The 23,129-nt window shown below is 46.1% G+C and overlaps 2 protein-coding genes across 2 annotated transcripts in view; both read right to left on the reverse strand.

The window, feature by feature from the left end:
• The window catches only part of LOC309543657 (uncharacterized protein), a gene marked incomplete at its 5' end in the record, with an annotated part of 99,398 nt that overhangs the window by 70,532 nt on the left and 5,737 nt on the right, over nt 1-23,129 (reverse strand). The window lies entirely within an intron of this gene.
• Nucleotides 7,470-19,959, reverse strand: LOC309543655 (uncharacterized protein; the record flags this gene model as incomplete). The annotated part of the gene is made up of 7 exons (XM_082276110.1): nt 7,470-7,729; nt 7,845-8,051; nt 8,131-8,228; nt 8,465-8,603; nt 8,691-8,830; nt 8,947-9,056; nt 19,925-19,959. 7 exons carry the CDS (start codon nt 19,957-19,959, stop codon nt 7,526-7,528), a joined length of 933 nt encoding a protein of 310 aa, XP_082132236.1. The 3' UTR covers nt 7,470-7,525.

Below are 23,129 nucleotides of genomic sequence, written 5' to 3' on the forward strand. Positions count from 1 at the left end.
ACGAATTCTCTCCTGTATGGTATAAAGAAGTTTCCCTGAGATGAGATGGTCTCCCGCACCCGTCGCCACTGTCAGATATTAGAGGACTATGTGAAGTATCAGGAGATTCCAATGATCTCCTCCAATGGTGAGGTCTGTCATGTATATTATCAGGAACGGGATTTACTTCTGGAGAAGATGCCATGTCATTATCTTCTGTAGTCACATCTTCCTCCGATGTCCTTCTATTCCCACCACAGAGTCCGTCTGTCAGAAGACAAGAAAAATTACCAAGAGTTTTCCACACTCATATACACTGCTCAACACTTTATAATCAGAGTATAGCATCAAGTCAGGGAAACTCCTGGGATATTCATCTGGTCAGTCAAGTAGCAGAGGGGGTTGTTACCAACAGGTGCTCTAGATGGGCAACAATGAGACGACCTCCAAAACAGGAATGGTTTTACAGGTGGAGGCCACTGACATTTTCCCTACTCATCTTTTCTGAGTGTTTTTTTTCTTTTTAAATCAGAAAAAGTTTTATTATAAAGAAAGAAAAGTCCATTCCATTCGGTACACAATATTTCCGCTTTGTACAGTCATAGACACAGCGATCGTAACCTTCATATATAGTCACTCCTGCATGTTTCCATTCACCACCTCCACTGACTCCACCCATCCCCCCCAACATCTCACTGACTCCACCCACTCCCCCAACATCTCACTGACTCCACCCACTCCCCCAACATCTCCTTGGCCTGCGCCTTATCCCGTTCTCTCCTGTTTATTCATTCCTAGGACTAACATATGTTTAAACATAGAAGTAAAAATAACACAAAAAACAGACAAGAAACAAACAAAGCAACTAAAACAACTCCCCATCCCCCCCCCCCCCCCCCCAACCTCAGTGCAATGCTCATGTACTACAATACTTATAGGAAAATGTAAAAGGAGAACCTCCCAGGAGAACCTCAACGCGGCAGTGTCTCCCCCACACAGACTCTCACCCAGGTCCATACGCCACCCTCCCCCACCCTCTCACCACTGCTTGTTGTCTGCTAGGCATAGACTTCATTTGTTACCTCCCTAAGTATCAGGGGACCTCAACTCACCCCTCTAAGGTGACCGTCACCTTCACCGGTGGCGGACCACAATCACCTCCGAGAAGAGTAGATGGCCTCTCAGTCCAACCCTGCCATATAACGCATCCTCTATTCAGGTATGTGGCTTTGTAAAATAGCAGCATCGTGTTCACTGGTGACTTCCAATACTCCACCAATGGCGCTTCGGTCTTCCTGCAATGTAGAAGAATAGCCTTGCGCGCATAGAACAGAGTAACCGACAATAAAATTCTTTGTGCTCCAAGAGGTGCCATTTCCTCCTCCAAACCCAGCAAACACACTGTCAGCATCAAAGGTACCCTCAATGTGGTCCTAGGACTAATCTTTGAAGTGTTAATTGTTGTGGACCAAGGCCAGGAGTATCCAACCACATGTCCCACAACTTTTCAAATTTACCCGGACATCCACGTCTTTTAAAGATGTAGCACCCTCCTAGTCAGGTGCTAGAGATTGAGTATAGTTTTTGCTCTGTCTGCCTATCAGAGGAGCAGCAGGTAAATTCTATATTGCACTCTGCTTATCAGGGATCAGGATCTGTGAGTTAGGTCTGCTCAGTGTGCCCAGTGTGTGATTCATCTGGCCTAAGGGAGTGTCCCCAGCTGATCCAATGGGGAGGCACATTGAATGCTGGAGGAAACCTGGCCAATGACACACAGGCTTTTGATACAGCCCCAGGGATTGGCACAGATGGGTTGTCTCGGTGAATTGTGGGGCAGGGTATAAAAAGCCAAGGGAACATGAGGTAGAGGTCCTTTGGTGGGAAGAAAAGTCCCAGAAGGAGGGTGGTGGCTGCCTCCTCTTCTGTAGCAGTGGGTGATGGTCACAGGCAGTCGGCCTGGTAAGAGGCTTGGTGTGACGAGGCTGTGTGGGACTTCCTTTATATTCCGAAACCCCACCGCAACCAATCAAAGCCGGAGTTATAGAGAACCTTCCAATCTGTGAAGGCAAATTGGAACTTTGGGCGGGCCATCTATATAGACGGAGTGGAGGTTCACCACCCAGACAGATCTGGCCAGGCTTGGTCCATCCGTGTAAGAGACTCAGAGGGGAAAGTTGTGCGAATCCCACATCCTGACTACTATTGCTAAGGACACAGGATGCTGAGTTTAGTGAGGCTGGCTAGCCTGAGTTTGCTTACTTGCTTACAGAAGAAGAGGGGCTGGAGAGCCCGAATGTAAAGTGTACAGTGATGTTTCAAGTTTCACCTTTGTTGCTAGGGCCCAAGCCCTATTTCCAATACCCCTTTCCCTTCTATTCTTGCAAAAGGGATTGGGAAATCTACAATTACCACTGCTGAGTGGTTCCACTAAAGAGGGCCAACCCTCCAACTTTAAAGAAGAAGAGACCCTTACTAAAGGAGGACTCTAGTGATACTATAACTGTGCTAAAAAGGAGATCCTTTGGGCCATCGGGCCAGGATCATGTAACACCGCAAGTTAAAAGGACAATCTGTGGAGTAGTTAGGTCATCGGGCTGAAGAGGAGAATTCTATGCAAAGTGACTCTTTTTACAAAGATGCCTTGTGAAGATACTATTGGGCCAATGGGCCAGTAATGGAACTTTGTTGGGTTGAATGGGTAGTGGCCTGAGGTCTCTTCGGTGCGGGGTGCCCTAGTGCCAGGGGCCCCTGAAGAGACTGTTAACACCCACAAGTCTGACAGGTTGCTCAGGCTCCAGCAAATACCTTGTCCTTAAGAAGACATGTAGCCTCGGTGCTACAGGTGTGAGGGACACTGTGAGCATCAGTCAGATGGACTCCACAGGTCTTGGAGAACTTGTGGGCGTGGCTGAAATGGAAGAAGAGTCAGTGCCCGGGTGCTAAAGGGACTGTGTCTGTTTCAGTCACTCATTGTGGCTAGAAGGTAGATAGTTAGCTTGACAGGGTTTGGTTGTCACCTGTACAGGAGTGGAGCTGAATGCCTAGTCAAGCCTACCGGAAGTGATATCTGCCAGGATGTGTAGCTAGGGATCTTGGGTGAGAAGGTCGCCTCTGAGGAGAGGGCATTCTCAGTACATTAGGTAGAATGTTGTTAATATGCAAATGTTGGAAGTGCTAACCTTTAATTCTTCCTTTGCAGGATGTCTGGGTCTGGCAAGGCCCTCCATTTGTGAAAAGTGAATGTTATAGTTAGCTAGTTAGTCAGGTTGACATGTTACCCACTCAAGCAGAGTTTTGTTTCATGGGGGGTGCATTAAGTTGTTTTGTGAATATTTGTGTGGCATATCTATATTTTTCTACATAATTTATTATATGTACATTTGTTATTCCCCTTTTCCCCCTTTTCCAGGTTTGTGGGATACTCCCTTTATTTTTGTAGGAAGTTTTTGTAAGGGACGGCTGCCCCAGAGTCAGTGAGGACATGGCTCGTCTGGTGGGGGGTGGATGTAGCCCCCTCCTAGTCAGGTGCTAGAGATTGAGTATAGTTTTGCCTCTGTCTGCCTATCAGAGGAGCAGCAGGTAAATTCTATATTGCACTCTGCTTATCAGGGAGCAGGATCTGTGAGTTAGGTCTGCTCAGTGTGCCCAGTGTGTGATTCATCTGGTCTAAGGGAGTGTCCCCAGCTGATCCAATGGGGAGGCACACTGGATGCTGGAGGAAACCTGGCCAATGACACACAGGCTTTTGATACAGCCCCAAGGATTGGCACAGATAGGTTGTCTCGGTGAATTGTGGGGCAGGGTATAAAAAGCCAGGGGCACATGAGGTAGAGGTCTTTTGGCGGGAAGCAAAGTCCCAGAAGGAGGGTGGCGGCTGCCTCCTCTTCTGCAGCAGTGGGTGATGGTCACAGGCAGTTGGCCTGGTGAACCAGTGGAGAGGAGCTGAACCCAGAGGTCCAGGAGAGCTGACTGGAGGAGTTAGGGCACTGCGAGAATCTGGAAAAACAGTATCGTGAGTACAGAGGATCTTGCCCAGGGGTCTGCCCAGGAAGGGAACCATCTGGAGTTTATAGTCAGTGGACCGGTGTCAGCTAGTACAGAGAAAGGGGGTACTGGGTGATTACCTTGAAGAGAAACATCACTAGGAACACTTTTCTCAGCTTCATTCAAGTGGCAGGATGAAGTAGCAGCCTTGCAGCATTCTCAAACTAGAAGTCCTATGAATTGTGAATAGTTAGACAATTGGAGTATCCCACTCATCCCTTCTCCTATCCCAATATGAAATAAAACCACAAAAACTATTACCCCTAGACTGATCATTGACTGAGCCAAGAACATAAAGTGTTAAGATTTCTGCAAGTTCTGCAAGCAGTTGCTACGGGGAACCCAAGGGAATCCTTACAGTGTGAAAATTCAGCAGTCCCCTAGGGGGCAGTGCTACACCTTATATACCATTCTTCATTTATTCAAGAAGGCTGCCGGGCCAGGGGGAATCGGGGGCCCCTCCCTTGGCTCTTTCCAACCACAACCCCACATAGGCACGCGCTCATTCATCCGGCTCCTTGCTGGTGAGCGTCTTAGCATTTACTTTTGCCATCTCTTAGTAAATTGAGGCCTCTTTGTGGGATTGCCCCCTTCTCTTTCACTCTCTCATATTCTTTGCTTGCCTGACTTTCCTTTCTTCCTCTCTCATACCATCTTTGCCTCCCCTCTTTTTATCTCAATTCTCTTCATACCCCCCCCCCCTCCCACTACTTAGGGCAACACCATGCTAAACTGGATCTCCCAGATCTATTCTGCCCCTGTCGCCCAGGTTAGGGCGAACGGTATCTTATCGGACTACTTCACAATTAGGAATGGGACAAGACAGAGGTGCCCCCTGTCACCCTTACTCTTCGCATTATCACTAGAAACCTTTTTATGTAGAATACGCCTCCACCCGGATATCTCAGGCATGACTGTTGGGGTGACCCAGCAGAAAATATCAGCATATCCAGACGACATGTTATTTTCCCTCATAAATCCCATAATTTCTCTACCGAATCTTCTTCACGAAGTTGAGGCATATGTTTGAAGCTATGGGAGTAGGCTTATCAAACCCCCTCCTCCACCAACTGCAATTTAATTTTAGGCTAAAATGGACGAACTCAGCGCGGAAATACCTGGGCACTCTCATACCACCCAAATTTTCACACATCTTCACGCTCAACTTTCTCCCCCTCCTAAACAAAAGTCCACATTCTATAAGATAAATTGAATTCTGGCCTCCATTCATGGTTTGGGAGATGCAACGTTATTAAAATGTGCATACTCCCTAAGTTCCAATACCTCTTTCAAGCACTTCCGATATTCATCTCTTCACATTACTTTAAACAAGATGACACCCTACTAGTGGATTTTATCTGGGCACATAAGCGACCTAGGCTATGTAGGAGACTACTCTTGCTTCCTAAATGACTAGGTGGACTGGCAGTGCCGGACTTATGCAAGTACTGTCAGACTACACAATTGGGGAGACTCAGACTGGTGTCATCATGGTGAAGCAAAGCGTTGGCCCAGACTAGAACAGGCCCAATGCAACATACCCCTCCATAGAGCTCCATCGTGCCACCATTCACTACCAGACTCCATAAGACGCCATCCCCTCATAGGTCACACGATAAGAACCTGCTCTAAATTATTCACACAACTTTCACTTTCCCCGACGCAATCGCCACTGACACCCATACTGGGGAATCCCCAGTTTACCCCGGGCTACCAAGATAAAACATTCAGGACATTGATGGAGTCAGGCTATTTCCAAGCCTCCCATTTTTCAACATCATCTCGTTGGCCTGCACTCAAAGACCTCATGGACTCCTTGGGACCCTACCGTCTAGATTTCTGGAGGGCATTGCAACTCCATAATTTCTTAAACTCATTGCCACCTCCCAGTGAACGCAACACACAACTTACACCCTTCGATGAACATTGCTCTCAAGACAGAATACTAACACAGGTATTATCCACGACCTATGCATTACTGATCACACCCCAGGGGACTTACCAACCCCCATTCTTAGCTAAGAGGGAACGGGATTTAGACTGTAACTTTAATCCAGACCAACAAAATCACATCATTCCGTTTACATCATACATCATCCATCTGCATGTAAATACAACAAACCAACTTCAAACTCCTAACAAGGTGGTACCGCACGCCGTCAAGGTTGAGCAGATTCTTCCCCACACTCACTGATCAGTGCTGGAGATGCCAGGAAGGGCCGGGGGACACTCCTACATGATTTTTGGTTGTGTCCTAAACTAGAGGAGTTCTGGAAGACAGTACGTGAAATGTCTCAGAGGTTTATAAACCGACCGCTCCCCAATGACCCTGCTCTCTTCCTTCTCCATGCCTCTAACATCCCGGCCCAGACCTATAAAAATTCTGTCATTTGTCACCTTCTAAATGCTGCTAAAATGTGCATCCCTCTTAAATGGAAAAACCCACAGGTCCTGACTGTTGGCATGTGGCTCAAAAAGGTCGAAGAAATAAATAGAATGGAAAACCTTGTTCTCTCGACACGTCCCCAACACGAACGATATACCAAAACCTGGGGTCAATGGAATATATTTGTCCTCTCTAATGAAGGCTGCTCTTTAATTAAGGGAGGCAATACTAAAGAGACCTCATGTTGAGTTTGGGGGAGCTCTAAAATATTGGTGGAAAGTATTGCTGATGTAGGGCCATAGCTTTACCAATGCTAACCCTCCTAACCCCCCATCCCCCCCCCTTTCACACCTCCTTACCCCTTCCCCCCTCATTCCACCTACTTATCCTCTTCTGCCACTCTCTAGGTTTCTTTTACTTCCCTCTCTCTTTCCAGTACTTATTCACTTTACTCCTTCCTTCTTCTTCTATACGTTATGCCAAACTGGAACAGACAACTCCGGGAACTTTCTAGTCCTGCATAACTCCTCCCATTAGAGGAATTGTAGAACACCTCTTATTCTACCACCGATGTAGATCTCAACCTTATGACTGAATTGTCTTCAATGTTGTAATACACTGTCTCAGCATATGTTCTATAAGGAATGTTACTGTTTATTATGCCTGGAAGTTGTCTTTTATATAAATAAAAGAATTGAAAAAAAAAAAGAGATCTGACATGGATCAATGATACAACCTTACCCAACCAAACATCACTAAGTAATAATGCTATTGAAATGATAACAATTTTATTGTTTGGAACGTGACGTTATATTGAGGATTGGAGATGGACCTTTCATATGGTGTACAGTATCTTCTCCTCATTTGTTTGGGATAGGACGTTAGACTCAGGCATGGGGCAGAAAACCCAAAACTCATAACCTAGGTGCCTATATCATGCACATTTTTTTTGCCAGCCGATTCCCAGAATCTCCATAAATCCAGTCTAGAGACATGAATTGTGTCTGCAGCACAGAGAAGGAAGATTATCCGAGAGAAATACAGGAATACAGGACGGGGAACACAGCTCAGGAAAGTGACCAGGGGATTACAGGCTGATATCACCCAGTCCCCGCCCTACTCTGGACCAATCAGTGAGCAGTATGGGTGGAGGAATGTATTTAGTGTTAATGACCCACCTGTGCTGATCTCTGTAGGAGTGTCCTCCTCTATAAATGTCCCCGTTATTCCATCCTCCTCCATAGACTGCCGATCATCCCTCACATACCTCTCTTCTTCTTCTGCTTTAACTTCAAATTCTATATCGATTGGATCTCCACTCTAAATCAAGAAAATGAAAGAATATCATCTATAAAATATAAGATTTATTATTGTGACATAAAAATCCACACATTGTCTCCATGAGTCTGTGTTTTATAATCTCTGTCTCACCGACCTTGTAACAGTAAGGGATGGTGTGACCTTCCTGTGTGGAATCCCGGGAATACAGAGGACGGTGACATCTCTCTGGTGGGTTCCTGGTATTAGGTGGCTCCATCATATCCTTGTGTCCTTCTGAAAACTCCTCCATCACTCCATACTCCTCATCCTCCTCTTTATACTCTTCTTTAACATCAATATTATCATCCCCGAGGTTTTCACTCTGAATATATAATAAAACATTTCTTGTAACAAATATACCGTATATAAATCAGAACTACCAATCATTGTCAATCATCTACCTGATGATGGTGGGGGATGGTGTGACCTTCCTGTGTGGAATCCCGGGAATACAGAGGACGGGGACATCTCTCTGGTGGGTTCCCATTACTGGATCCATCTGCAGGAAACACACACACTGACTGAATACATTGTTTCTATGTGTTTATCCGATGATGGGAGATCTAGGTGGATCCTCCGTACTGCTCTCTCCTTTACAATAAAGTCTCCTCTTACCCAGTGATTTGAGGAGTGGCTGATTCTCCATCATGACGTCTTTGTAGAAGTGGATCTACAGATCCTCAAACATCAATCCATATACCCAAACAGTTTTTGTATTTAGTGGCCATCACTCACCTGTGCTGATGTCTGGAGAAGATTCCTCCTCTTTAACTTTGTCCATCATCCCAACCTCTTCCCTGAACTGCTGATCCCCCCTCACATACGTCTCTTCTTCCTCTTTAACCTCATCTTTTATATCTATCAGATTTTCATTCTAAAACAAACAACATAGCAGGGAATGGTTGCTTTAAAATGTGAGCACAAATAACCTTATACCGAAAAGTGGAATATATCTTCATACAGTCAGATCACTTTTACGATCTTGACATCCATCTTCACCTACCTGATGATGGTGAGGGATGGTGTGACCTTCCTGTGTGGAATCCCGGGAATACAGAGGACAGGGACATCTATCTGGTGGGTTCCCATTACTGGATCCATCTGTAGGAAACACACACACTGACTGAATACATTGTTTCTATGTGTTTATCAGATGATGGGGGATCTAGGTGGAGCCTCCGTACTGCTCTCTCCTTTACAATAAAGTCTCCTCTTACCCGGTGATGTGAGGGACGGCTGATTCTCCATCATGACGTCCTTGTAGAGATCCTTGTGTCCTTCTAAGAATCTTCTGAGAATCCTCCTCACCTCTCTGGTCAGGTCTGTGCTTTATTAATAGAGATAAGAGCGATATCATGAGAGTAGCGAGAGAAAGCAAGGTGGCAGCGTTGGGTCTGGGTGAAGAGTGGGGGACAGAAGCGTGAAATATGGGGTGTGAGGAGTGGAGATCTGCAATGTTGAATAAGGGAATGAGGACTTATCCCCAAATCCATCAGCCCTTGTTTCATTTCAATGTCAGTTACTATGCACGTCCGGGAGGGGTTTGACCCCACCTTTCTGGTCCAGTTGACCATGTTCATTCTCAACCAATTTAACCTTTTTTGACGAAACAATGTTTATGATGTTGTTGTCAGATTGCATCTCATTTTTTCCTGATGTGCCTTAACTCTGTTTATACTGCAACCTCTTCTTAAATAAAGAAAAAAAAAAAAAGAATGAGGGAATGAGGAGTGGGGGACAACAGTGTCTGTGAGGGTTGTGGAATATAGGTGAGCAGTGTGGGAAGGGGGGTGAGGAGAGGGGAACAACAGTGTTGGATGAGGAACGAGAAGTAGGGAAGAGGGGTGATAGATGGGGGTAAGGAATGGTGGATGGCGGTGTTAGATAGGGGGTGAGGTGCGGGGGGACAGCGGTGTTAGATGAGAGGTGAGGAGTGGGGACAGCGGTGTTAGATGAGAGGTAAGGAATGGGGGACAGCGGTGTTAGATGGGGGGGTGAGAAGTGGGGACTGTGGTGTTAGATGGGGGGTGAGGAGCGGGGGACAGCGGTGTTAGATGGGGGGTGAGGAGTGGTTGACAGTGGTGGTAGATGGGGGTGAGGAGTGAGGGACAGCAGAGATAGATGGGGGGTGAGGAGCGGGAGACAGCGGTGATAGATAGGGAGAGAGGAATGGTGGACAGTGGTAGTAGATGGGGGGAGTGAGGGAACAACAGTGTTAGATGGGGTGAGGAATGGGGGACAGAGGTATTAGATGGGGTGAGGAATGGGGAACAGTGGTGTTAGATGGGGTTGAGGAGCGGGGGACAGCGGTGTTAGATGGGGGGTGAGGAGTGGGGGACAGCGGTGTTAGATGGGGGTTGAGGAGCGGGGGACAGCGGTGTTAGATGGGGGGTGAGGAATGGGGGACAGTGGTGTTAGATGGGGGGTGAGGCGTGTGGGCCCAGTTGGTGTTGGGGCAGAGGATGGGATTAATGTTAGTAGTGACGAGGGAGGAAAGCTGCTGAATATTTCCAGAGGTGAGTGTCAGGGTCACCCCGAGCTCTGCCTCTTCCCCAGATAGATTATGAGTACCTCGGCTCTGCCTGGTGAGGGCGCTACAGGAGAGCTGGAGGAAGTTTTGCTGCTCATCCTACTTATGTGATTTCACCGGGGGACTGCAATCTGATTCTCAGTGTTATGCGTTCCACTCTTTCTGTTCCTCCGGCATAAAAAGGAAGGAGAAATTTTTCTTTATGTAATTAAAGATCATATATAGAAAATAATATCTTATTACCTCTGCCACATCCAGCTACGTCTCCTCTCTTCTTCCTCCCAACTGGCCTCTGAAATTCCTATTTATATCTGACATCGCTTCCTCTGTGGACCTACATCACTTCCTGTCAGTATCTTACATCACTTCCTGTCTGTGCGTTCCATCTGAGGGAAGTCAGGTCACCACCTTGTGGACCATATTGGGATTTTTGTACTTAGCGTTCTTACGGTGATTGCATTTGTTCCTCGCAGCAAAACAGTTAAGGTACTCTCGGAGATGTTTTGGTTATTTGCTCTAACAGGTAACTTTTAGGACTGGCCTTCAGGGTGTTCTCCCTTCATCTTCCTCCGAACAGTATCAGCATTTCTTGCTAGAAAACTACTTAGAACCCCAAACATTATAAATTTTTTTTATTTTAGCAGAGGCCAAAGAGAACAAAATGGCGGTCATTGTAATTTTTTATGTCACACAGTATTTGCGAAGCTGTTTTGCAAATGCAATTTTTTGGGGGAAAATACACTTTAACCATTCCACCAAATGGACGTACCCATATGTTTTTGGGGTTCAGTGGTAATAGTGGGGTGGTGGGTGCACCTAAGGGCATCATCCCGGTATCATTTTGTTCAGCCGGCGATTCTGTACAACGCAGAAGTGATCTGAGTGGATAATTAGCAACTCGATCACTTCTGCGGATGATGGAAGGAGGTTCCACCCCCTTCCCACCGCCTCTCCCGGGCTCTCCGGTCCCATCGTGGAGGTCGGGAGCGATGTGGCCAGTGGTGATGGCTGCCCTGTACACAGAGATAGGAACTGACATCATTCCCCTCGCTCTGTAACCCTGGAGACCAGGAGCGGCGAGTATTCCCCACTTCCGGTTCTGCCCCTTTGTTTACCTGGACATCTAATCTCGGCCTGATCGGCTGCAGGGGGGACCAGAGGAGAGATTTGGAGCTCTAATAGACCCCCGATCTCCCCATTAAGAGGACCTGTCATGCACTATTCCTATTACAAGGGATGTTTACATTCCTTTTAATGGGAATAACTGTGATAAAAAAAATTTAAAAGGAAAGTGTGAAAAAAAGGAAATAAATAGAAAAAATGTAATAAAATAAACAATAAAAGAAAAAAATTGAAAGCGCCCCCGTCCCGGTGTACTTGCACGCAGCAGTGAACGCTTATGTACATCGCGTCCATTTATGTAAACGGCGTTCAAACCTCACATGTGAGATATCACCACGAACGTTAGAGCTAGAGTAATTATTCTAGCCCAAGACTTCCTCTGTAACTCTAAACTAGTAACCGTAAGAATGTTTAAAGTGTCACCTATGGAGATTTTTAAGTACAGAAGTTTGGCGCCATTTCACGAGTGTGCGCAATTTGAAAGTGTGACATGTTAGGTGTCTATTTCCTCGGCGTAACATCATCTTTTACATTGTAATAAAAAATTTGGCTAACTTCAGTGTTTCTTTTTTTTTTAATTGTTGAAACAGTGCCAGAAGAGACCAGGTACGGAAGCGGTTAAAATTACTCAAACTACGATACTTAAAAATCTCCATAGGCATCATTGCCCCCCCCCCCTCCCCTTGTATCCTTGTACCCTTTCCTAATGTGTTGTATGCTCACCTTTTCTGACATTACTTTGAGGCAAGCTGCTCTCCACTGTTTGCGAACCTGTTGGGACTACGCTACATGTTGGCTGTTTTTTTCTGGTAGATCTCTACATGTTCTTATATGTTATGAACGGACCTGCTGTCTATTTACCCTGTTTTGAGTGACTCGGGTTTGTTGACATTTTACATTCACCTTTCTCACCCATACTGTTTTGTGTATTGACTCTGTATGCTACAACACATCTGTATCTGCATAATGATGTATCGCTTGTACTCATGTTTTCTCTTTTACGTTTCATAATAAAAAAGAATTTGAAAAAAAAAAAATCTCCATAGGCGACGCTTAAAAAGCCTTCACAGGTTACCTGTTTAGAGGTACAGAGGAGTTCTAGTGCTAGTATTATTGCTTTCGCTCCAACGTTCTCTGTGATACCTCACATGTGGGGTGCGATTACCGTTGCATGACTTACGTATGCGTTCGCTCCTGTGCACAAGCACCGCGCAGGGATGGGGTCTCTTCAAATTTTTTTTTTCTATATTACTTTTTATTTTTACACTGTCCCTTTAATTTTTTTTATCACTTCTACTCCTATTACAAATAATGTAAACATCCCTTGTAATAGAAATAAGGATGACAGGTCCTCTTTATGGAGACATCTGGGGTCAAAAAGACCCCAAATCTCTTCCTTAACTTTAAAAGCAAAAGATAAAAAAAAAGATTTACTTCCAGCCTTGACCAGAACTCATGTTATGACGTTGCTCCGGTCCTCCAAGGTCATAGAGGCGATCAAAGAGTATCCACTCTTTGATCGTCTATGAGAGCAGCCAGCCGGACCATCGGATTGTTTTCCAGGCAAAAACGGTAAGCCCAAAAACACCGGCAAGCACCAGAAGGGGGAGGAACATCCCTTCCCGCTGCTTCGGAAAGCTCATGAACCGCTCGGAATGGTTTCATGAGAAAGCCAGCCGCCAGCTGGAAAAACCAATACAATGATAGCTTCAGCCATAACCCTGGTAAACCACAATGTATACAATGAGAACACCAACAATGGGGTCCACTGACACAAATGATGGGGCACAATTCCTCCCACTAACACCAATGATGGGGCACAATTCATCCCACTAACACCAATGATAGGGCACAATTCCTCCCACTAACACCAATGATGGGGCACAATTCCTCCCACTAACACCAATGATGGGGCACAATTCCTCCCACTAACACCAATGATGAGGCACAATTCATCCCACTAACACCAATGATGGGGCACAATTCCTCCCACTAACACCAATGATGAGGCACAATTCCTCCCACTAACACCAATGATGAGGCACAATTCATCCCACTAACACCAATGATGGGGCACAATTCCTCCCACTAACACCAATGATGGGGCATGATTCCTCTCAATGAAACCAAAGATGGGGCATTGTTTTTTTCCCACTGATAGGACCCTTTCTGCTCCCAATGGCCACAGTCTAGCCCCTCCCTAAAATCTGAAGGACAGTAAACTGGCTCTTTTGTTTAGAAAGTTTGGCGACCACTACCCCCCCCCGGTCTAGAAAACCGCTACTACTAGCTCCAGACTTCTCATGCAGAAGCAAAAAATTGGGTGACCCTTGGACTGAAGAGTCCGAGCCTGGGAAAAGAGAGTTTGAAATTTCTCTTGGGGAACAAAAACTCTGGCCTGAGCTCTGTTTAGGATGAGACCCAGATATTCCAAGCCATGAGTTGGTTCCAGTGCTGAGATCTGAAGGTTCGGGATCCAGTTGAACCTTTGCAATGGCAGGACAGTTCTAGTTATGCTGTCAGCCAGAACATGAGTGAATGGAGGTCTTCCAGACTTCCCACAATGGGAATGCCCTGGGTGAACAGCAAGGCTAGGCCAGGCAGGCAGGCAGGGCCAGTGCCTGGGTGAACACTCAAAGTGCCTATTCCCTACTTCTGAGTAGGATTCCTGAGCCTCAAGTTCAGGGACAACCTGATTTTCTTGTACAAAAGTTTTTATTAAAGGAAAAGCATAAACATACATCAGAGCAAGGTATGTACATACAATGGGAAAAATGGAACATATAAAACAGATAGCAGCAAAACAAAATGCAAACATAGGGCGTGAGGTAACATTCAATGCTGTAAACTAGATAGAATTTGTCAGCAAAAATTAGTAAAGCGAATAGTGCAAACAACAACAGGTGGAGCAATCCGAGTTCCATCAATCAGATATAGTCATGGTTGTAGAGTACCAAGCTAAAAGAAGGAGTAACACAGAATAGATAAAGGGAAAAGAAAGGAAAGAAGAAATGAAAAAGGAAGACAAACAAAGAGGGAGAAGACAATAGAAAGAGACAAAGAGAAGAGTGGGGAGGGGAGAGCAGGTCCTGCGGGGCGAGCACTCGGGGGGCATTAAATGGAGAGGAGAGTGGTCTGAAATCTAGAAGGGGCAACATTCAAAATCCAGGGATCCCACACCTTAAGAAATTTGTCATGAGAATCAGAGGCTATAGCGGTCAGTTTTTCATTGATTAGGATATCATTCATACAATTTTTGACCACCTCAAAACGAAGCAACGGGGTCTTCCAGGAGCGGGCTATTGTCAATTTCGTAGCAGTAAACAAATGCTGGGCCAACTGGCGTTGCCTACGGGATAGGTCTGGTATAGGTTTGCATAAAAGCGCCTCATACGGGTCCCTTTTCAAAGTGACCTAAAAAATATTACAGAGCTTTGTTTAGAAAGTTTGGAGACCCCTTGATCTAGAAGAACTCTACAATGAGCTCCAGAACTCTCATGCAAAGGCAAAAAGTTGGGTGACCCTTGGACTGAAGAGTCCGAGCCTGGGAACAGAGAGTTTAAAGTTTCTCTTGGGGAAGAAAAACTCTGGCTTGAGCCATGTTTAGGATGAGACTCAGATATTCCAAGTGATGAGTTGGTTCCAGTACTGAGATCTGAAGGTTCAGGACCCAGTTAAACCTTCGCAATACCAAGACAGTTTTAGCTATGCTATCAGTCAGAATCTAAGCTAATGGAGGTGTTCCAGATGTCCCACAATGGGGATGCCCTGGGAGCACAGCAAGGCTAGCCCCGGGGGCCAGTGCCTTGGTGAACACTCAAAGTGCAAAAGAGAAGATGAAGCAGAGAAGATGAAGCAGAGAAGCTGAAGACTCACAGCAAAGTGGAAGAATTGCTTGTGGGCCAGAAAAAAAAGGAACATTCAAGTATCCATCCTTGATGTCCAAAGTGTTTAGAAAGTCTCATTGATTATACAGGTATTGGCAGGAAGTGTTAGATAAGCGAAATTCTGTATATGATATTGTGCTGACTTTGGATCCAGTTCTATTTCTTCTGGGGTGCGTAGATTCTCCACAATTGGTCATGACCAGGTAGTGGCTATTATGAGATCACTTTTTTACAGTGAGGGTATAAAGTATTTGACCCCCTGCTGATTTTGTACATTTGCCCACTGACAAAAAAATTATCAGTCTATATTTTAATAGTCGGTTTATTTTACCAGTGAGAGACAGAATAGCAACAAAAATGTCCAGAAAAACGCATTTCAAAAAGTTATAAATTGATTTGCATTTTAATGAGTGAAAACCATGACTTGGTACTTGGTGGCAAAAGCCTTGTTTGCACACATCTCAGGAGGGATTTTGTCCCACTCGTCTTTGCAGATTCTATCCAAGTCATTAAGGTTCCAAGGCTGAGGTTGGATAACTCAAACCTTCAGCTCCCTCCATATATTTTCTATGGGATTAAGATCTGGAGACTGGCTAGGCCACTCCAGGACCTTAATGTGCTTCTTGAGCCACTCCTTTGTTGCCTTGGCCGTGTGTTTTGGGTCATTGTCATGCTAGAAATCCCATCATCCATGACCCATTCTCAAAGCCCTGGCTGAGGGAAGGAGGTTCTCATTCAAGATTTGACGGTACATGGCCCCGTCCATTGTCCCTTTTGATGCGATGAAGTGTCCTGTACCCTTTGCAGAAAAACACCCCCAAAGCATTATATTTTCACCCCCATGTTTGACGGTGGGGATGGTGATCTTGGATTCATAGGCAGCATTACTCCTCCTCCAAACATGGTGAGTTGATGCCAAAGAGTTTGATTTTGGTCTCATTTGACCACAACACTTTCCCCCAATTCTCCTCTGAATCATTCAGATGTTCATGAGCAAACTTCAGATGGGCTGTACATGTGCTTTCCTGATCAGGGGGATGCTGCAGGATTTCAGTCTTTCACCACTTAGTGTTTTACCAATTGTTTTCTTGGTGACTATGGTCCCAGCTGCCTTGAGATCATTGACAAGATTCTCCTGTGTAGTTCTAGGCTGATTCCCCACCGTTCTCATCATCATTGAAACTTCACGAGGTGAGATCCTGCATGGAGCCCCAGACAGAGGGAGATTGACAGTTATTTTGTGTTTCTTCTATTTGTGAATAATCGCACCAACTGTTGTCACCCTCTCACCAAGCTGCTTGGCGATTCTCTTGCAGTCCATCCCAGCCTTGTGTAGGTCTAGAATCTTGTCCCTGACATCCTTGGACAGCTCTTTGGTTTTGGCCATGGTGGAGAGATTGGACTCTGATTGCTTCTATGGACAGCTGTCTTTTATACAGGTAACAAGCTGAGATTAGGAGCACTCCCTTTAAAGAGAGTGCTCCTAATCTCACCTCGTTACCTGTATAGAAGACACCTGGGAGCTGAAAATCTTGCTGATTCATAGGGGATCAAATACTTATTTCACTCAATAAAATGTAACTTAATTTATAACTTTTTTGAAATGTGTTTTTCTGGATATTTTTGTTGTTTTTCGGTCTCTCACTGTTAAAATAAACTGATCATTAAAATTATAGACTGATCATTTCTTTGTCAGTGGGAAAACATACAAAATCAGCAGGGGGTCAAATACTTTTTTCCCTCATTATAGCCAGTAAGCTGATAGCCCCACGTAAGGTTTCACCCAGTCCTCCTACCGTCGGAGACTGGATCTGGGAAATGGATAAACTAATGTTTGAGGCATATACTCATGCTCAATGTAATGCCTCCCGCAACTTTGAAAAAGAGTTGAAGAAATGGAAGGATGCATCACGTTCCAAATTTTAATTTGAATCCTAACTCTAACGTATAATAAAGGTTGGGTATGTTCTCTCTTATTGGTGGAGAAGGACAGGTCAGGGACAGCCTGGTTTTCAGTGCCTGGTGACTTGGACTGTCCACAGAACGGACCGAATTGTCCCACAATGACACAATGTTGTGTTGTTGGGGACTGGAATGGAACTGGGCAAAAGAAGCTGTCTAGAACAGTGGTCTCCAAACTGCGGCCCAGGGGCCAGATACCCTTTGCTTGCTTTTATCTGGCCCTTGGGGAATGATTTCTCCCACTGACATCAACGATGGGGCGGAATTTCTCCCAATGACACCAGTGATGGGGCACAATTCCTCCCATTGGCACCAAAAAAGAGACCCACTGACACTAACAATGGGGCACAATCCCTCCCATTGACACCAACGATGGGGCACTACGTTACATTAACTGAGAATTGCGCGGTCGTGCAACGCTGTACCCAAATAATATTGATGTCCTTTTTTCCCCACAAATAGAACGTTCTTTTGGTGGTATTTGATCTCCTCTGCGGTTTTTATTTTTGGTGCTATAAACAAAAAAGACGGATGATTTTGATAAAAAAAAAAAAAAACATTTTTTACTTTCTGCTATAAAAAATCCAATAAAAAAATGTAAACAAAATCAAATTTATTCATCAGTTTAGACCAATATGTATTCTGCTAAAAGTTTTGGTTAAAAAGAAAAATCGCAATAAGTGTTTATTGATTGGTTTGTGCAAAAGTTATCGCTTCTACAAACGATGGGGTATTTTTATAGAATTTTTTGTTTTTTTAATCTTTTTCTAGAAATGGCGGCGATCAGCGACTTATAGCGGGACTGCGATATTGCGGTGGACAAATCGCACAGCTAACTGATACTCTTTTGGGGACCAGTGATACCAATACAGTGAAAAAGATATAAAAGAAATATGCACTGTCACTGTACTAATGGCACTGGCAGGGAAGGGGTTAACATCAGTGGGTGATCAAAGAGGTAAATTTGTTCCTAGGGAGTGCTTACTTACTGCAGGGGAGGTGCTTTAACTGTGGGAAGGCAGAGATCCGTGTTCATCCTTAGCAGAATCACACAGGAAGCTCGGGTTGCCACCTTTTCTTCAAGCCAAACCCGAACACTTTAGCCACGCACTGCAAAATTTTATTTTTAACCAATTTAATACCGGGCACTTTCACCCCCTTCCTGCCCAGGCCAATTTTCAGCTTTCAGAGCTCTCACATTTTGAATGACAATTGCGCAGTCATGCTACACTGTACCCATATGACATTTGTATTATTTTTTTCACACAAATAGAGCTTTCTTTTGGTGGTATTTAATCACCTCTGGGGTTTTTTATTTCTTACCAAAAAAAAGAAAAAAGACAGAAAATTTTGAAAAAAAAAGTTTTTCTTATTGTCTGTGAGTAAGTTTTGAAAATAAGTCATTTTTCTCCTTCACTGATGTGCACTGATGAGCCTTGATGAGGTGGCACGGATGAGGAAGTACTAATATGCCGAACTGATGGGCAATGACGGATGACACTGATGAGTGGCACTCATGGACGCTGATGGGCAGCACAGATTAGCAGGCACTGACTGGCAACACTATGGGCACTGATTGTGGGCACTGATGGTGGGCACTGATGGGCATTGGTTGGAGGGAGATATGGGTACTGTTTTTTTTCCTTACTGTAATCAGGGCACTGATGATCAGTGCCCGGATTACCTCTCCTAGGCTCCCCTTCAAGGAGAAGCCACTGATTGGCTCTCCTCGCCACACACTCTGACAGTGTGAGGCGAAGAGAGCCGATAAACAACACTTCTTCATTTACATGTGACCGGCTGTGATTGGACACAGTCGATCACATGGGTAAAGAGCCAAGTCATTGGCTCTTTTCCTAGATCAGGGTCGCACCCTGTCCAAGCAGCACGGTGCGGCCACAATCGCCGCACTGCGTGCCCCCACTTGCGCACGAGAGAGGCTGTTCTGGTAAGCCGTCATGTAAACGAGAGCCGCACCGCTCCGCCGTCATTTGACGGTGGGTGAGCGGGCGGCAAGTGGTTTAGGGGGAATGCTGTGGACCTCCCACTTACCTCAGAGTTCCCAGAATTCCCCCTTTAATTAGGGTTCCCAAAGCCCCCCTTACATCAGAATCTGCAAGGCACCCCTTAAACCTTACCTTAGTGTACTCACTCACTTGGAGGCACGAGAAAGGGAAGGGAAAGAGGGTGGAGACTTCAGTCATAGACATTGGATGGTGAGCTCACTCACCCGAGGGTCACTCACCCGAGGGTGGAGGCTCAGGCATCGAAGCCTTTCATCCACGATGTATCTGCCAGTTGCTGAGCTTCAAACTTCCAGCCCACACACATCCCTTTCCTGAGGCACAGAATTCCAGGGATTGGAGTGTGGGTGGGCAGACAGAGAGGTAGGGGTGAGAGGAGGAATAGATCAAGCCCTTCTCTCCTGTCTGTGTATGGGGGTGAGGCCGGTGTGCACATCTATGCACTCAGGGGTTGTGGTACTTGAGGAGCCACAGTCCATTCTGAATATGATTTCTGGGTTTCAGGTGGCCTGAAACCCGGACACATGATTCAAAACCCGAACTGTCCAGGTGAATCCTGGACGGATGGCAACCCTACAGGAAGCGCCAGCTAAGTGTGTTATCCTGGTTAAAGGGTTTTAATAGCAAAGGATTAAAACACTCACAAGAGGTAAAATATACAAGTGCTCACCTGGTGTCAGAGTCTCTGGATCCTCCTAGAACCATCCTGCAGGACCGCTGTCATCTGTTCCGGCTGCTGGGCAGAGAGATGGCTGGTTTGGGAGACTGGAGGAGCCCCAAGAAGCCACGCTAACCAGCATGGAAGGCACAGTGGAAATGCAGTCACCGGAAGGATAGGAGGTACAAGACCAGAAGAGAAGCAAGGCTTTCCTCTTGATATATACAGAGCCAGTCACATGGACAGCAGCCATATGTGGTCCTGTGCATTCCTTTATTGTACCCCCATAACCAAAGACCAGTGACTTTTTCTGGATTACCCTCTACCCTGATCATTGGTATTTTTAGATATTTATTGCTGGCTGGACTATATATAATCTTTGTGTGCCAGTATCTCCTTTCTCTATTAGTAGAAACACAGGATCTCCATCTTCCCTACTAACAGGACAGCAATCTGCCTTGTTTACACTGGCAGACAACTGTTCCGGCTCTCTAGGGAATGATTGCCAGGTGCCGACGGACACCGTGTCCACCAGACACGCTGATTGGCTCCTGCTGTGTCCAGCGGGAGCTGGGCGGCGGCAGAGCGTATGCCTGCCCCAGACCCAGAAAAGCAGATGTGATTCTGTGCAGAACAGCCGCCCTACCGCAGTACATGTATGGGGTTGGTCAAAGCAGAAAGTCTCCCTGATAAAGAGGCTATGACCTGGTGGATTGCATGCGGAACTCCTGGGCCCAGCTGAGGACATTTAGGGCCTTAAGATTGAAGATGTGGTGGATGTCTCCTTTTGGTTTGGGAACTGTGGATAGAGAAGAACTCCTGGAACTCTTCTGGCCTTAGCTCAGTGAGATAGAGTTTGGAAGACTAATGTCATAGACAGGTTGATAAAAAGTTTAGGGCTTTAGAAAGGGCCTCCAATGGCTGTCAATGTGGTGCCTTCTCCACTCTCCATCTCACTAATAAAACCCCAATGGATGACTCTCTATGAACTGATCACATTCCAATCACCGATCATCTAATCATTGGTAAAAAAGAAGACGCGGCACAGAATATTGTACGAAGAGTTTTTATTGGACAAGATCAGAATAAGCGATTACCACACAGTAATGATATGAATAAAATAAAGCTTAAATCTTTTATAATATAATTAACAAATGTGTCAAATGTATTAATAATCATACATTGGTTGGACCAATAAAAAGCCGGCTACTTCAATAAATCAAGCACATGTATTGCCATGATTGTCCATCTCTTGCCCCATGTACTCTGATGATTGCCCACTTGTTGCCCCATGTATTGTCATGATTTCCTGCCTGTTGCCACATGTGGGGAGGGATCGGTAAAGGTAGACAGTAGAGTCATGATTTTACCACCCCCTTAACCCCTTAAATGGCAGCCGGATGGGGCTGTACACATGGCACTGCAATTTGTAGCTGCTGCAAACCTCACCCCCCCCCCCCCCCCGGTCACATTGGGCAATGCTATTCAACTGAATGGGGTTGTGCCGCAACAGCCCTGATGCATACAGTTGCTGCGTATTGGCTTGGGCTTTACAGGGTTAACATAAGGGCTCCCAGCTGCCTGCCAACCCCACAGCAGGTCAGAGGGCGATGCGGGTGTAAACCAACCCCGAGTGGACTGAGGTGGTTTCACAGCTCCATTCGGGTCTCCGAAGTAGTAACCCGGAAGCGGCATCACAACGTCACGTCCGTGTTATTCCACGTCACGATGGCGGCGAATTCAAACATCTGTCACTATTCAGAAATGCAGATTTCGACATATTGAATAGAGTGAAAGCGGGGGAGGGGGTTGGGGTCTTTTAGACCCCCTATCCCTTCGTAAAGAGTACCTGTCACTGCCTATTACTGTCACATTCCTCCCCGCCCCCCGATCCCTCCATAAAGAGTACCTGTCACTGCCTATTACTGTCACATTCCTCCCCTCCCCCGGATCCCTCCATAAAGAGTACCTGTCATTGCCTATTACTGTCACATTCCTCCCCGCCCCCCGATCCCTCCATGAATAGTACCTGTCACTGCCTATTACTGTCACATTCCTCCCCTCCCCCCCCGATCCCTCCATAAAGAGTACCTGTCACTGCCTATTACTGTCACATTCCTCCCCTCCCCCCGATCCCTCCATAAAGAGTACCTGTCACTGCCTATTACTGTCACATTCCTCCCCTACCCCCGATCCCTCCATGAATAGTACCTGTCACTGCCTATTACTGTCACATTTCCCCCCCTCCCCCCGATCCCTCCATAAAGAGTACCTGTCACTGCCTATTACTGTCACATTCCTCCCCTACCCCCGATCCCTCCATGAATAGTACCTGTCACTGCCTATTACTGTCACATTCCTCCCCTCCCCCCCCGATCCCTCCATAAAGAGTACCTGTCACTGCCTATTACTGTCACATTCCTCCCCTCCCCCCGATCCCTCCATAAAGAGTACCTGTCACTGCCTATTACTGTCACATTCCCCCCCCCCCCGATCCCTCCATAAAGAGTACCTGTCACTGCCTAATACTGTAACATTGTCCCCTCCCCCACCCCCGATCCCTCCATAAAGAATATCTGTCACTGCCTATTACTGTCACACCCCCCCCCCCCAATCCCTCCATAAAGAGTACCTGTCACTCCTATTACTGTCACACTCCCCCCAATCCCTCCATAAAGAGTACCTGTCACTGCCTATTACTGTCACATTCCCCCCCCCCCGATCCCTCCATAAAGAATATCTGTCACTGCCTATTACTGTCACATCCCCCCCCCGATCCCTCCATAAAGAGTACCTGTCACTCCTATTACTGTAACATTGTCCCCTCCCCCACCCCCGATCCCTCCATAAAGAATATCTGTCACTGCCTATTACTGTCACATCCCCCCCCCCCGATCCCTCCATAAAGAATATCTGTCACTGCCTATTACTGTCACATTCCCCCCCCCCCCAATCCCTCCATAAAGAGTACCTGTCACTGCCTATTACTGTCACATTTCCCCCCCCCAATCCCTCCATAAAGAGTACCTGTCACTGCCTATTACTGTCACATTTCCCCCCCCCCCAATCCCTCCATAAAGAGTACCTGTCACTGCCTATTACTGTCACATTTCTCCCCTCCCCCCGATCCCTCCATAAAGAGTACCTGTCACTGCTATTACTGTCACATTCCTCCCCCCGATCCCTCCATAAAGAGTACCTGTCACTGCTATTACTG

The sequence above is a fragment of the Pelophylax lessonae genome, assembly GCF_965119305.1.
Source record: "Pelophylax lessonae genome assembly, contig: HAP1_SCAFFOLD_273, whole genome shotgun sequence".
In the NCBI taxonomy this organism is placed as follows: Eukaryota; Metazoa; Chordata; class Amphibia; order Anura; family Ranidae; genus Pelophylax; species Pelophylax lessonae.